At 35.1% G+C, this 13842-nt stretch overlaps 2 protein-coding genes across 3 annotated transcripts in view; one reads left to right on the forward strand and one right to left on the reverse strand.

Annotated features, from left to right (window-relative positions):
- Positions 1-13842, forward strand: part of LOC127838647 (uncharacterized) — a 337890-nt gene that overhangs the window by 113039 nt on the left and 211009 nt on the right. The gene's annotated exons all lie outside the window — the stretch shown is intronic.
- The window catches only part of LOC127838204 (potassium channel subfamily T member 1-like), a 128289-nt gene continuing 115162 nt past the window's right edge, over positions 716-13842 (reverse strand). Inside the window, exons 28-29 of the mRNA XM_052365795.1 lie at positions 7982-8120; positions 716-804 (exon numbers count right to left, since the gene is read on the reverse strand). Coding sequence (XP_052221755.1) covers positions 716-804; positions 7982-8120 — 228 coding nt within the window. The remainder of the gene's footprint in view (positions 805-7981; positions 8121-13842) is intronic.

Genomic DNA, 13842 nt, shown 5'->3' on the forward strand with positions numbered 1-13842 from the left:
GTGAAAAGGCCTCTTTAAGTGATGTCCAAGAATAGCGATTAGCTGTGCAGTCATAACAGGGTAATCAGGGTTGACACTTTCTGCCTAAATGGGGTTTAATGCATTTGCGTTAAGTGATGTCCAAGATAAGCGATCAGCTGCGCAGTCATAACAGGGTAATCAGGGACGACACTTTCTGCCTAAATGGGGTTTAATGCATTTGCGTTAAGTGATGTCCAAGATAAGCGATCAGCTGTGCAGTCATAACAGGGTAATCAGGGACGACACTTTCTGCCTAAATTGGGTTTAATGCATTTGCGTTAAGTGATGTCCAAGATAAGCGATCAGCTGCGCAGTCATAACAGGGTAATCAGGGACGACACTTTCTGCCTAAATGGGGTTTAATGCATTTGCGTTAAGTGATGTCCAAGATAAGCGATCAGCTGCGCAGTCATAACAGGGTAATCAGGGACGACACTTTCTGCCTAAATGGGGTTTAATGCATTTGCGTTAAGTGATGTCCAAGATAAGCGATCAGCTGTGCAGTCATAACAGGGTAATCAGGGACGACACTTTCTGCCTAAACTGGATTTTCGCTAAGAAGAGACTTCTTTCAAACCAAATTACAATAAAAGCGGAAAAAGTTCCTGATTAGCCTAAGCAAAGGCTAATCTAGAACAACACTTTATGCAGATGCATTAAACACTATTTTCCAATACTTTTTAATAAATAATATTTACATGATATCCCCCAAGCAAAGGTGGAGGTCATAGCTTGGGTTTATCACCACATAAGAAATTGTATCCTTCTTCTCATTTGTTTCATCTGAAATATAAGAGCAAACATTTAACCCAGAGAACTAGAGCAAAAACAGAGAGAGTTATGTCAAATAAAAACACACCCAAATAAAATAATAACTTCGGACAAGATTGTTAAGATGGTCATTGATTGCTCACTTGAGTTGAACGACCATAAAGGCATCTAAGACAAAAGATTATTAAGTGCTGACAATAAAAACATATTGATAAGGATGGAAAATCAGCACATTCAATTTCACCATCATGTTCCTTTCATTCTAACTCTCTTTATTTGTTTGATAACATATTCCCCTTTTCGGTAAAAAAAACCCACCAAAATAGCCACAAAAACAGGTTTTCATCAAGTAATTAATTTAATTTGAATGCTTGAGCACTCTGAAGCTAGGTCTGCATGTAAGATACCTACACAGAGAAATTGCGCTAACTCAATCCAAACTAAAGTTATTAGGCGGAAAACAGTTTGTTGTTTTTCTAAGTAAAAGTTACCATGACCTTGTTAAAACTCGTCCCAAATGCAATCCCAAGCAGCGGCTGCATGCAAGTTTCCACATGAACATGTACTCACAATATCCAAACAATAAACCTTCGGAGACGGATGATGCTCCCCAAAGTGTTTTTTGTCACAAGTTTGCACTATATATTCAGATAAAAGGAAACGTCTTGAGGGGCATAACTTTGGACAAAATAATACGATGGATGGTTGAGCAACTTAAAAATTTCAAAGGGCCATAACTCTCTAAATAAATCATCTAACCAGAACCCACAAATAACATGTGCTTCTCCTCAAGGTAGTTAAAATTCCCATAAAGCTTCATTGAATTCCAGTCAGTAGTTGGGGAGAAATTATATTAAACCCGGACAAGAATTGCACTATATGTAAAGTTAATGAAAAATTTCAAAGGGTCATAACTCTGTGAAAAATCATTCGACCAGAACCGGCTGATAATATGCACATGTCCTCTTGGTAGTGAAGCTTCCCATAAAGTTTCATTGAATTACCGTCATCAGTTGCTGAGAAATAGCCCGGACAAGAATTGCACTATATGTACAGTTAATGGAAAATTTCAAAGGGCCATAACTCTGTGAAAAATCATTCGACCACAACCGGTTGATAATATGCACATCTCCTCTTGGTAGTGAAGCTTCCCATAAAGTTTAATTGAATTCCGGTCATTAATTGCTGAGAAATAGCCCGGACAAACATTGTGCACGGACGGACACACGCACGGACAGACGAAGCGGCGACTATATGCTCCCCCCAAAAAATTTGGGGGAGTATAATAAAAACTCAAGCTGTTGAGTGTTTGTTTTTTAGAAAGCATTGATCTTGACCCAACTGGTACTAGATAGACTCCCATGCTATGTAAACATGTAAGCTACACACATAATAAGCACAATATCTCCATCCAATGTAATTAATGAGAAGCTGCTTTTTACATTTTACATTACAGTGACCTTGACCTTTCATCCAACTGGTCTCATATGATCTCTATACTTGGTCTACATAAAAGCAAGCTACACAGATCATGCATAGCAAGACTTTCAAACTCAAGTCATTCACCCAAAACCATTCTTAACCTTGACCTGACTGGCTCCAAGTTCATGCCCAAGCTAGGTCTGCCTTAAGCTACTTACAAACAAAATTGTGTTAGCCACACCTCTATCCTAACTAAGGGCATTTTTCCGTTTATCTTAACAGTGACATTTATTTCTTCTCATACAAAGCTACTTACAAACAAAATTGTGTTGCAACACCTCTATCCTAACTTAGGGCATTTTTCCGTTTATCTTAACAGTGACATTTATTTCTTCTCATACAAAGCTACTTACAAACAAAATTGTGTTGCAATACCTCTATCCTAACTAAGGGCATTTTTCCATTTATCTTAACAGTGACATTTATTTCTTCTCATACAATGCCAAGCTTACCCGGGTGTACATTGTCCAGGGTAATCATGGAACTTAGGCTGGAAATCCATGGTATAACATGGAATTCCATGGAAATCCCTGGAATTTGAAACAGTTTCCAGGGTTTTCCAGGGTTTTGTTCTAGAAATGTCCATGAAACGTGGACTTTTTTTTCAAGCATTTTCCAGCCTTGGATGGAAAAGCATGGAAAAGGAATAGAAAACGCTGGATTTAGGCTGGATAACCATGGAAAATATTTCCCGATAGCATGGAAAGTGGAACATAGAATTTTTTAAGCATGGAAAAGACTCTAACATTTTCAACTGACCCTGGAAAAAACTTAGACTTTATAAGAGGCGAAAATAACTTATAAAAATGCAACACATTTTATTCAAAGTAAATCAGAGTTCAACAATTTACACAACATATGAATAAAACATAAAACAATGTGCATAGTTTGGGCAGAAATAGTAGTAGTTATAGTAGTAGTAGTAGTAGTGGTAGAAGTAGTAATGCTGAGGCTGGCAGTAGAATATGTTGTAGGAGTAGAAGTAAAAGTGGTTGTTGTATAAGTTGTATAAGCAGTTAAACTACTTATAATTATACTATTGGTGCAAATTTAAATGACAGTAGCAGTAGTAGCAGTTATTATTGTGTTGTTGTTTTAGCATTTACAGGAATAGTAGCAGTAACGGTAGCAATAGTAGTATAAATAATAACAACAATACTAGTAGCAGCAGTAGTAGTAGTAGTTAAGGAAGTAGCATTAGCAGCAGCAGCAGTAGTAGTAGTAGAAGTAGTAGTAGTAGAAGTAGTAGTAGTAGAAGTAGCAGCAGCAGCAGTAGTAGCAGTAGCAGCATCAGTAGCAGTAGTAGTAGCAATAGTAGTTGAAGTACTAGTAGTAGTAGTAGTAGTAGTAGTAGTAGTAGTAGTAGTAGTAGTAGTGGTAGTAGTAGTAGTAGTAGTAGTAACAGCAGCAGCAGCAGCAGTAGTAGTAGTAGTAGTCGCTGCAGCAGGAGTTGTAGTAGTAGTAGCAGCAGCAGCAGCAGTAGCAGTAGTAGTAGTAGCAGCAGCAGCAGCAGCAGGAGTAGTAGCAGCCACAGCAGTAGCAGCAGCAGTAGTAGTAGTAGTAGTTGAAGCAGTAGTAGTAGTTGAAGCAGTAGTAGTAGTAGTAGCAGTAGTAGCAGCAGTAGTAGTAGTAGTAGTAGAAGTAGTAGTAGTAGTAGTATAAGTAGAAGTAGCAGTAGTAGTAGTAGTAGTAGTAGTAGTAGTAGTAGTAGTAGTTGTTGTTGTTGTTGTTGTTGTTGTGGCTGTTGTAATTGTAGTAGTAGTTTTGCAGAAGTAGTAGTAGTAGTATTAGTACTAGTAGTAGAAGTAATAGTAGTAACTTTCAAAGCAATGTCTACAAGTTTAAATTCTTTAACCCTGTTCAAGGTGTATACACACTCAATATTTAACTACAGTCCAGGTTTGCAATTAACAAACTATCTGATAAACCTGTGTGTGAGTCAGATATGTCTGCTGCTAATCTATTGGTTATAAAATATCACAGCCTTTTCTGATTGGCTGAGTTCAAATACAGAAAGTTTACCTGTTAGATTGAAATTCTGGCGTATTGCAGAAAATAATTATGCAGGTTAAACTTGTTGTTAAAATGAAGTTAATGTAATGTTCACAAACAGTAGAGTTAATGAGTTTTTCCATTAACAAGAATTTCTTAAAATTATAATGTATGGATATCATTTGGAAAGTGATATGAAATGTTGTTAAAAAGTGATGCATACAAGTGTTTGAGAAGTCTGTCTAGGAATAGAACAACAACTGAAGGTTTGTGCTTTTCATTATTTCTAAATATTCCTTTAAATTTATTCTTCTTATGTCATCATTGTAGACCTTTTTTATGTGACATTTTAGGTAAAAGTATGGCAAATATAGAAGTTTAAAAGCAGCTGTCACACACATTTTCACTAAGTGCAGTTTGCAGCTTGATAAAGGAAGTCCTATGTGGAGATATTAATAAGCTTGAATGTAGTATCGGAAGTTTATAATGCATGGCTAGGGAACTGAGGCTAAGGGAGTTATGTGCTGAGCATGATGAGAACTCAATGCTCATTAATGCTGTTAATGTTTATAAATAAATTAATTAAACCAATAGCATTGTTTTTTAGGTTTCACTGTGCATTTTCATACCAATAGAATTACACATCATTCTAATTATAGCAATAATAAATTTGTACTAATCATACCTACAAATTTTGTTATGCTATGCTTTGTGATGTATTAACTTCATTGTAAGTTATTATTTAAAGACCATTTTACTAAATATTTAAAACAATACTTGAATTATTTTCTATATACATTTTCATTATGTGCTTTAACTGTAGCTGACCAGTTGATGGAAGATACTGCAGAGTTTGGCAGGGAAATAACCCAAGACAGCAAAGCGGCTCTTTTGGCGCATTTACCAAGAGGACTAACATGGCCACAAATTCATGGTAAATATTGTTATGCCCCAGGCTCATATAAGTAATTAAGTGTTAACCACCTGAAAGTATTTTGTCTTTTTGGTATCCAATATTTTGGTCTAGTTTCAATTACAGGTTATTTTTATATGAATTAGCAAATTAGCATAACTTTCATATAGCAATATCTGAATATAAAATTCCTATATATGTTTGAGTTTCCAGATACATGCTAGTGTACCCCGTTTTGGGGCATTTAAGAAAACAACAATATAAATTTCAAAATAAAAGAGAGTCATATAAAAATATAAGTTAAATCACCAATTTATTCACTTGAAAGTCTCAGTTTTCCTGTGTGGTTGCCTGTTTGCAAGTAGATTAAAGCCCGCTTGCAAACTTTAAGAGAATAAATTTCAGTAAATGGAAAAGAAATAATTGCTAACTACTTAGGATCGTAAATGTTCGCTCAAATACAAAAAAGCCAGATGTACCGAATTGAGCAGTGATATGAAATATCTAAAATAGATTAAAATATGAATGAGCATTGAAGTATAGATATTCAATCATATGATTGCTGCACATTTACTTTTACAGATAAATGTAAAAAACTTATGACTTTCTTGTAATATTGTTTGCTTTGTTTTTCTTTCAGAGATCATGCAAGAGCCGTACAGTATAACAGCAGTACAAGTTCTATAAAAGATCCACGACCTACTGAAGCCTAGCTAATTAACAAAAAAGTTTTTAAAACCTGTAATTTTATCCCACCTGGGTACTTATAATTTACTAAGCTGCCTTCACAAGTTTTAGACTTGCAATTATATTTTAAACTGTCACTTGAAAAGTAATACATGTACATGCATTATGTTCTGAATTTCTTTGAACAATAAAATTATATAAAAGTATTTTAATGAAATTCAGCACCTAAATTGCATTAAAGTGAAAGTAGCTACAAAAAATAGTATCCTTGTGCTCATGGGCAGCTACATATATTGTGACAAACATGAAGTAGCTAAAATAACTTTAATTTTTCATTTTGTTTCTTGTATATCGTTTGTACAGGGTTCGTGAATTGTTACTGTATATTACTTGACTTGCTTGTATTTTGTTACTTTGAATACATGTTGTTAAGGTTGCATTATACTTTTTAACTTTTAAAGAAGCGCCTGTTCTGTTATGTAAGGGCCTGATTTATAATAATGGACCTAGAGGCTTTGTAAGCATGTATTAAACAACACTTTTTTGATCTGAATAATTTGTTAAATAAATGTAACACAATTTGTAATCTGATGTTATATTTTGATGAATTGTGAACAAAATAATACATCGAAAAAACTAAGGCATTATGTTGATTTTTTGTTTTGTTTTAATCTAACCTTAAATTATGATTTATTTAAGCTGTGAGTATTGTATTCATTTAATACATGAATATTGTTTTTAGACCAGAAATTTCTTTTTCTATTCAGTGACCATGGTAAACGCTGGACAATTTTCCATGTTATACCAGGCATCCATGGAATATTAAACAAAGAAAATCCCTGGAACATTTTCCAGGGTTTTCCAGCCAGCATGGAAAAAATACCGTCCGAATACTCCATGTAATCTGGAAAACCCTGGAAAAAAATCCATGGTTTTCCAGATTACATGGAGTATTCGGACGGTATTTATTCCATGCTGGCTGGAAAACCCTGGAAATTGTTCCATGGTAATTATTCCAGGGAGCCTGGAAAACCATGGAAACTATTCCAGGCTATTTTCACATACCATGGACAATTTTCCACCCTTTTTTTTTAAATATTGACGCTGGAAAAGGCTGGAAACTTAGTCCGAATACTCCAGCCTCATATTTTCCATGGATTTCCATGGAAAACCCTGGACAAAGTACACCCGGGCAGTGTTCATTGAACTTGCTCTCTACTAAGTTTCATCAAGATTCGTCAATCCAAACAAACACTATTGCACAGAAACTACTGTTTGCTGTTTTGCTATTTTTAGTTACATTTACCTTAACTTTATAGAAAATAATAACAAAAACTGTTGTGACTATTTTTTTGTACAGAGGAACAACAGAAAAAGGGCCATACTTCTGTCTAAAAATCCAGCCATTTCCTTTCATTACGATAACCTAAAACTAAAGGTCATCCAATTGTCACAATAAACATAACAATCTTTATATTTTAATTGTCATTTTGCAAAACCATGATTTAGTCCCGCTTAGAAGGAAATTGAAAATGGCTATATGCAACCAGCATCAAATCACAACATCCTGCGAGTCACTAGCAATCTGTTCAGGTTTTATACTGTTTGCTGCTAATCAATATCTTAGGGCTGGAAATGAAGCCTTCAAACTTCTATCTATTAAGAAAAGTCTTTAATTTAATTTGATTTTCTAAGGGACTAAAAATGCGTCAGAGAATGTATCTGAGTATTAAAGGGTAAGAGGCAGTATACCATAGTCTTCAAATGTTGCCCAAGGCACTGCATCTGACATTTCACAATTTGGCTGAACATGACAAGTTTTGAGACTTAATATCATAAAGGAAAAAAGACCAAAGGTCATAACTCTGCCAAAGACCAAAGGCCATAACTCTGCCAATACACATGTAACTAGTTGCAGCCAGAACTCCTTTTTGTACGATCATCTAAACATTAAGGTCATTCAACTGTGAAAGTTTCAGCTATATTCACCCAGTAGTTAAAGAGATGTAAAAAACACAAAATTGTTGGACTATATATCCTATGGTGGAAAACACAAAAAGGAACATAATTCTGCCTACATATACCATAGTCTTCACGGAGTTAAAGTTACTATACCGTAGTCTTCAAGGGGTTGACCAAGGCTCTGCATTCGACATTTCACAAGTTGGCTTATCTCGTGTCGTTCAGGGTTCATCACCCTTGATTTCCCGTCCTTACGATGGTGTTCTGCCATTGACATCATGTTGAGTGACACCTACAAGAAACATAGATATCCCTTACCCACTCAGAAGCTCCATGAGATACACATACATTTCAAATATAAAATTGCTAGCTTCAATATTGCAGAAGTGACATTACATGAGCAATTTTGACCCATATATTTGACCTTGAAGGATGACCTTGACCTTTCACCACTCAAAATGTGCAGCTCCATGAGATACACATGCATGCCAAATATCATGTTGCTATCTTCAATATTGCAAAAGTATTCATAAAATAAGCAATTTGGGCCACATATATTTGACCTCTGACCTCGAAGGATGACCTTGACCTTTCACCACTCAAATTGTGCAGCTCCATGAGATACACATGCATGCCAAATATCAAGTTGCTATCTTAAATATTTCAAAAGTATTCACAAAATGAGCGATTTTGGCCACATATATTTGACCTCTGACCTTGAAGGATGACCTTGACCTTGCCATTTCACCACTCAAAATGTGCAGCTCCATGAGATACACATGCATGCCAAATATCAAGTTGCTATCTTCAATATTGCAAAAGTATTCATCAAATGAGCGATTTTGGCCACATATATTTGACCTCTAACCTTGAAGGATGACCTTGACCTTTCACCACTCAAAATGTGCAGCTCCATGAGATACACATGCATGCCTAATACCAAGTTGCTATTTTCAATATAGCAAAAGTTATTGCAAAATGTTAAAGACGGCGCAAACCAACCAACCAACAGACAAACGAACAGACAGGGCAAAAACAATATGTCCCCCACTACTATAGTGGGGGACATAAAAAGCCAAATCTGACAGGTAAAGGGTTTAGTGCTAAGCAAATTTTTTCTTTGTCAAGGTTACTTTTGAAAGTATAGTAGTTTTAGTGTACAAGCGAGTATATGAGATCTTACTATAATGAAAGCTAAGAAGTGGTACCAGAAAATCAATGAAATTGTAAATCAGTAAATGGCAAATCATAGTTTAATATAAAACAAAGAAGCTGAAAAAATGATATATAAGAGGATAATGTAACCTATCATTATAATGAATATTATAGTCTCGGAGTAATTTATACAATTACATACTTTAAATGAACAAAAGTGAGGAGTTACTAATTACATTTGCAAAAATTTTACATACTTTAAGCTTGGATGCATTCATTTGGTCTTTAAATAATATACAAATAAATACGGAAATATCTTGTATATAATGGTAAATAATTGCAGAGGTCATACATTTAAGCAGCGGTTGAAAGCTTGAAAGGGGTTAAAATAAATTCTCCATGAACAAAAGTAATTCCAAAGTGTTGCACACTTGAATAAACTTCGCAAAAATAATATGGATATTGGAGACCAACTTCATAATGGGAAAGGATGAAGTTGTTTCAGGAATACACAACTCATTATTAAATACAGGGTAGACAATTCAAAATATGCATACAGATAGACAACCCCCAATAAATGCTTTCTTTAAAAGGTAATGAAACTAAATAAGGATTTGGCATAGGTCTGCAAAATTTACCCCGTCCTAGTGAACTCCATTATCATGATTTTTTTCTATATTTGCAACAGATTTTGTTAATGCATGTTTTGCATAACTTTAAGATACCATAACAATCATATTTAGTGTATCATGGTTCACTCAATTAAAATCTTTTCCAGTACAGAAATTGATTTATTCTTGTTATTTAATATATTCATGCATTATATAAGGACAGTGACAGGTTAGTAACAGTAATAACTGAGCTCAATCAGGTAACCGCGGTGTACTGGATATGGCATACAGCTTATGAATGAGTGGTAATTCTTCCCAGAAAATAGTTCAAAGTGTTTAAATTAGACAGTATGGCTTTCAAAACAATTGAGACATATAAATAGGTAAAGCAGTACTCTAAGGCTTGTCATAAATAGTGATGAAAAGATCCGATGCTGTTTGTCTAAAATGTTACTCATTTTTATCTTATCCAATTATATGAAGAACAACAGTACGAAATTGTGACAAAAAACGCCTGTCTAAAGGCCATGGTAAAATTTATCTGTTCAGATTTTATTTTTGTAAAAATCATCATTGCACTGAAAACCAAAGAAATAACAATAAACATGTCAATGCCATGGAACCTACACACACTATTTGCATGCAATGCCTTATTCCCCACTGAAGTTATTGAGCAGAAACCTTTTTTTTATAGTAACAGTGACGTATTTAATTTGACCTTGACATTACGAGCCCAGAATTAAACCCGGAGATAGGTATCTGTTTTCATTCTTACTACAGCTACAGTTTCATCAAGATTTAGCAATGCAAACTGAAGTTATTGAATGGAAACCACATATTAAAGAGCAGACAACATTAACATGGCAAATTGTGGATAATTCAAGGGCCATAATTCACAAGTGCTTCATGCCATGTTGCTGGTTAATCACACTTGGAGATAAAATCAGAGTTATAGAGCAGACAAAGTAATTAATGCTTTTTTCATACTGCAAGGGACATAATTTATAACTGCAATCTGGCTGGTTATCAAACTTATCCAAGATAAGATGGCCATAAATGTCACTATACCAAGTCTCATGATGATGGAATATAAACTGATTGACTTATTGGACTGACATAGTTTTCCAGGATGCCGACCACACGCTGCAGGTGTTCCCAAAAAAGGCGCCATTTTTTAAAACATGGGTATATAAAGGGGCATAACTTAAGCAAGTTTTGATGCAGGGCAATTACAATTGCACACGTACAACGTAATATGTTAAGGACTTTAACAAGACTTCATAGCTTGTCAAACTTTGATAAGTGTTGGACAAGATCATGTCTTCAGACAAACCAAACTTGCGATATCTACCATATATGTCATTATTGACGCGCACTGCGCATGTTTTTTCAAGACCCCTACGCATTAAATTCGAACCACTAATATTACTTATTCCTCACATTTGAACAGTGTAACATTTTCATTACTTGCCAATCCAATCGTATAACATAGTCTTCTGCAGACCCGCTACATCGCGATGTTCAATTTAACGCAAATCGGCCATGGATATCATTTTATTTTTCATCGACTTAAATATTTCCCCATAAAGAGACGCTCACCATAAAATCCAGTTTGACCTGGTATTTCGCGCCATCACTGCGTCTAGTTGATAAGTATTTAAAGTGACTGTGACAAACAATACACACGAAAGTTCAACAGTTGGCGTCATCGGCGCGAAGCGCACGTGCCACCCATGACAAGGTCTTTTCACTGCTGCCTAGCACCCAAGTTACACGCAGTCCTCAAGGAATATACTTCGACAAAATAGATAATCAATAATGAACCATGTAAATGGTAATTGCTTAACAGAAACAGCGTACTCATTTCGTTTTTTTTTAAAGAAATTGTTAAAATATTGTTGGTTTGTAACCTACGTGTTTTGTTTAAAGAAATTCTAAAATATTGTTGGTTTGTAAGCTACATAGTATACTGGCACGGTAGCATATTTGGGTGAATATTTGATTAGGTTCCATTTACTGGCCATATTCAACAATTATCTAAATGGTAGACATTAACAGAGATAAGTATCATAATTACAATGTTTAATTATATGTAAACAATATTAGATAAGAGTTCTTAGTAGATCACACGCTTTTAGCAGTTTTATGCTTTGTCGAAGCAACTAACACCCATGTATTTAAGTAACGGTGTGTTGTCCGAATTCTTAAAGGGCAATTTTCTTGATTGTTTTATAAAAGAATGTCAAACGAAAATAAAAACAAGATGTGTTTTTGAAACACAATGTCCCCCTATATGACGTTTGACCTTGAAGGATGACCTTGACCTTGTGAAGGATGACCTTGACCTTTCACCACTCAAAATGTGCAGCTCCATGAGATACACATGAATGCCAAATATCAAGTTGCTATCTTTAATATTGCAAAAGTATTCATAAGATAAGCGATTTGGGCCACATATATTTGACCTCTGACCTTGAAGGATGACCTTGACCTTGACCTTTCACAACTCAAAATGTGCAGCTCCATAAGATGCACATGCATGCCAAATATCAAGTTGCTATCTTCAATATTGCAAAAGTATTTATAAAATAAGCGATTTGGGCCACATATATTTGACCTCTGACCTTGAAGGATGACCTTGACCTTGACCTTTCACCACTCAAAATGTGCAGCTCCATGAGATACACATGCATGCCAAATATCAAGTTGCTATCTTCAATATTGCAAAAGTATTCATAAAATGAGCGATTTTGGCCACATATATTTGACCTCTGACCTTGAAGGATGACCTTGACCTTGAACATTCACCACTCAAAATGTGCAGCTTCATGAGATACACATGCATGGCAAATATGAAATTGCTATCTTCAATATAGCAAAAGTTATTGCAAAATGTTAAAGTTGGCGCAAACAGACCAACAGACAGACCAACAGACCAACAGACAGGGCAAAAACAATATGTCCCCCACTACTATAGTTGGGGACAAAAAAAACAACCATATGGAGGTTAATATATTTAAACTTAACTTAATAACAGTTAGGTTTAGTAGCTTTATATGCAGAATATTTATAAATGGTCCGTTATGGCTCTGTCCGTAATTTTTCAAGTCGACACTGTTACGAAGAAAATTTCATCTACCGCACGGGAATGATACGGGGATACAACTTTTTCCGAAAAGTAAACATTTTTTCAACCTTTTACGTCATAATGAAGCAATGAACAGAGCGCGAAAAATGTGAAAATCATCAAAAGTAAGTTAAATATTGAACGTACTTTTATTCAGTGTCAACACCGTTCTTCCATTTTCTTTGCTATTTCCACTTCCTGTTCTTTTATGATTTTCAAATATTATGTATTCTTAGATGCCACAAAATAATGTGTGCGTAATGTGTTTTTGAGACAAATAGCATGCTGTTTGTGGATGATCAAATTCCTGAATGTCATCACCATTACGGTCCACACCGTTACGGTGAATGAGTAACGGTGATGACAACATCGTAACGGTATGCACAAATATATACACACATTATGGTGTGAATAATACTTCGTTTTCATATCGCCGATTGTTTTTCTAACAACATGGCAAATTTAACATGGAATTTATCAGACAAAAATGGAGAATTAATACAATTGGAATCAGTTCTGTCAGAATTCCCGAATGTCATCACCGTTACATACCACACCGTCACGCTGAATGAGAAACGGTGTTGACAACATCGTAACGGTGTGGACAAATTTATACAAACAATATGATGCGAATAAAGTTCGTATTCATGTCGCCGATTGTCTTTCAAACAACATCACACATTTTACAAGGAACTTATCTTACACGTCACTTTCTAGTAAAAAACACGATGTGAATAAACAAGAATATGAAAGTATCAGAAAATCTGTCCACACCGCTACAAATGTGACAACACCGCTAAAGCCGCAAAAAAAGAAGACTTTTATATACATAAAGATTCAACAAAAACTGCAAACGTGTTTTAACATCATAAAGTCTTCAAAAAGGTGACTGAAAGAAGAATTTAGTATATAAACATGTACCAAAACATTTAATAACAAGAGCACCGCCATGCGGGTGCAGACCGCTCATCTATTTTCTTTTTAAAGGTGAAGGGACTCTCATTTTCAATCACAAAGGAGGGAGGGGTGGAGTGAAGAGTGAAGAGTTAAATATATTAACCTCCATATGGTTGTTTTTTTTGTCCCCAACTATAGTAGTGGGGGACATATTGTTTTTGCCC

The sequence above is a fragment of the Dreissena polymorpha genome, chromosome 7 (assembly GCF_020536995.1).
Source record: "Dreissena polymorpha isolate Duluth1 chromosome 7, UMN_Dpol_1.0, whole genome shotgun sequence".
NCBI classification, from domain to species: domain Eukaryota; kingdom Metazoa; phylum Mollusca; class Bivalvia; order Myida; family Dreissenidae; genus Dreissena; species Dreissena polymorpha.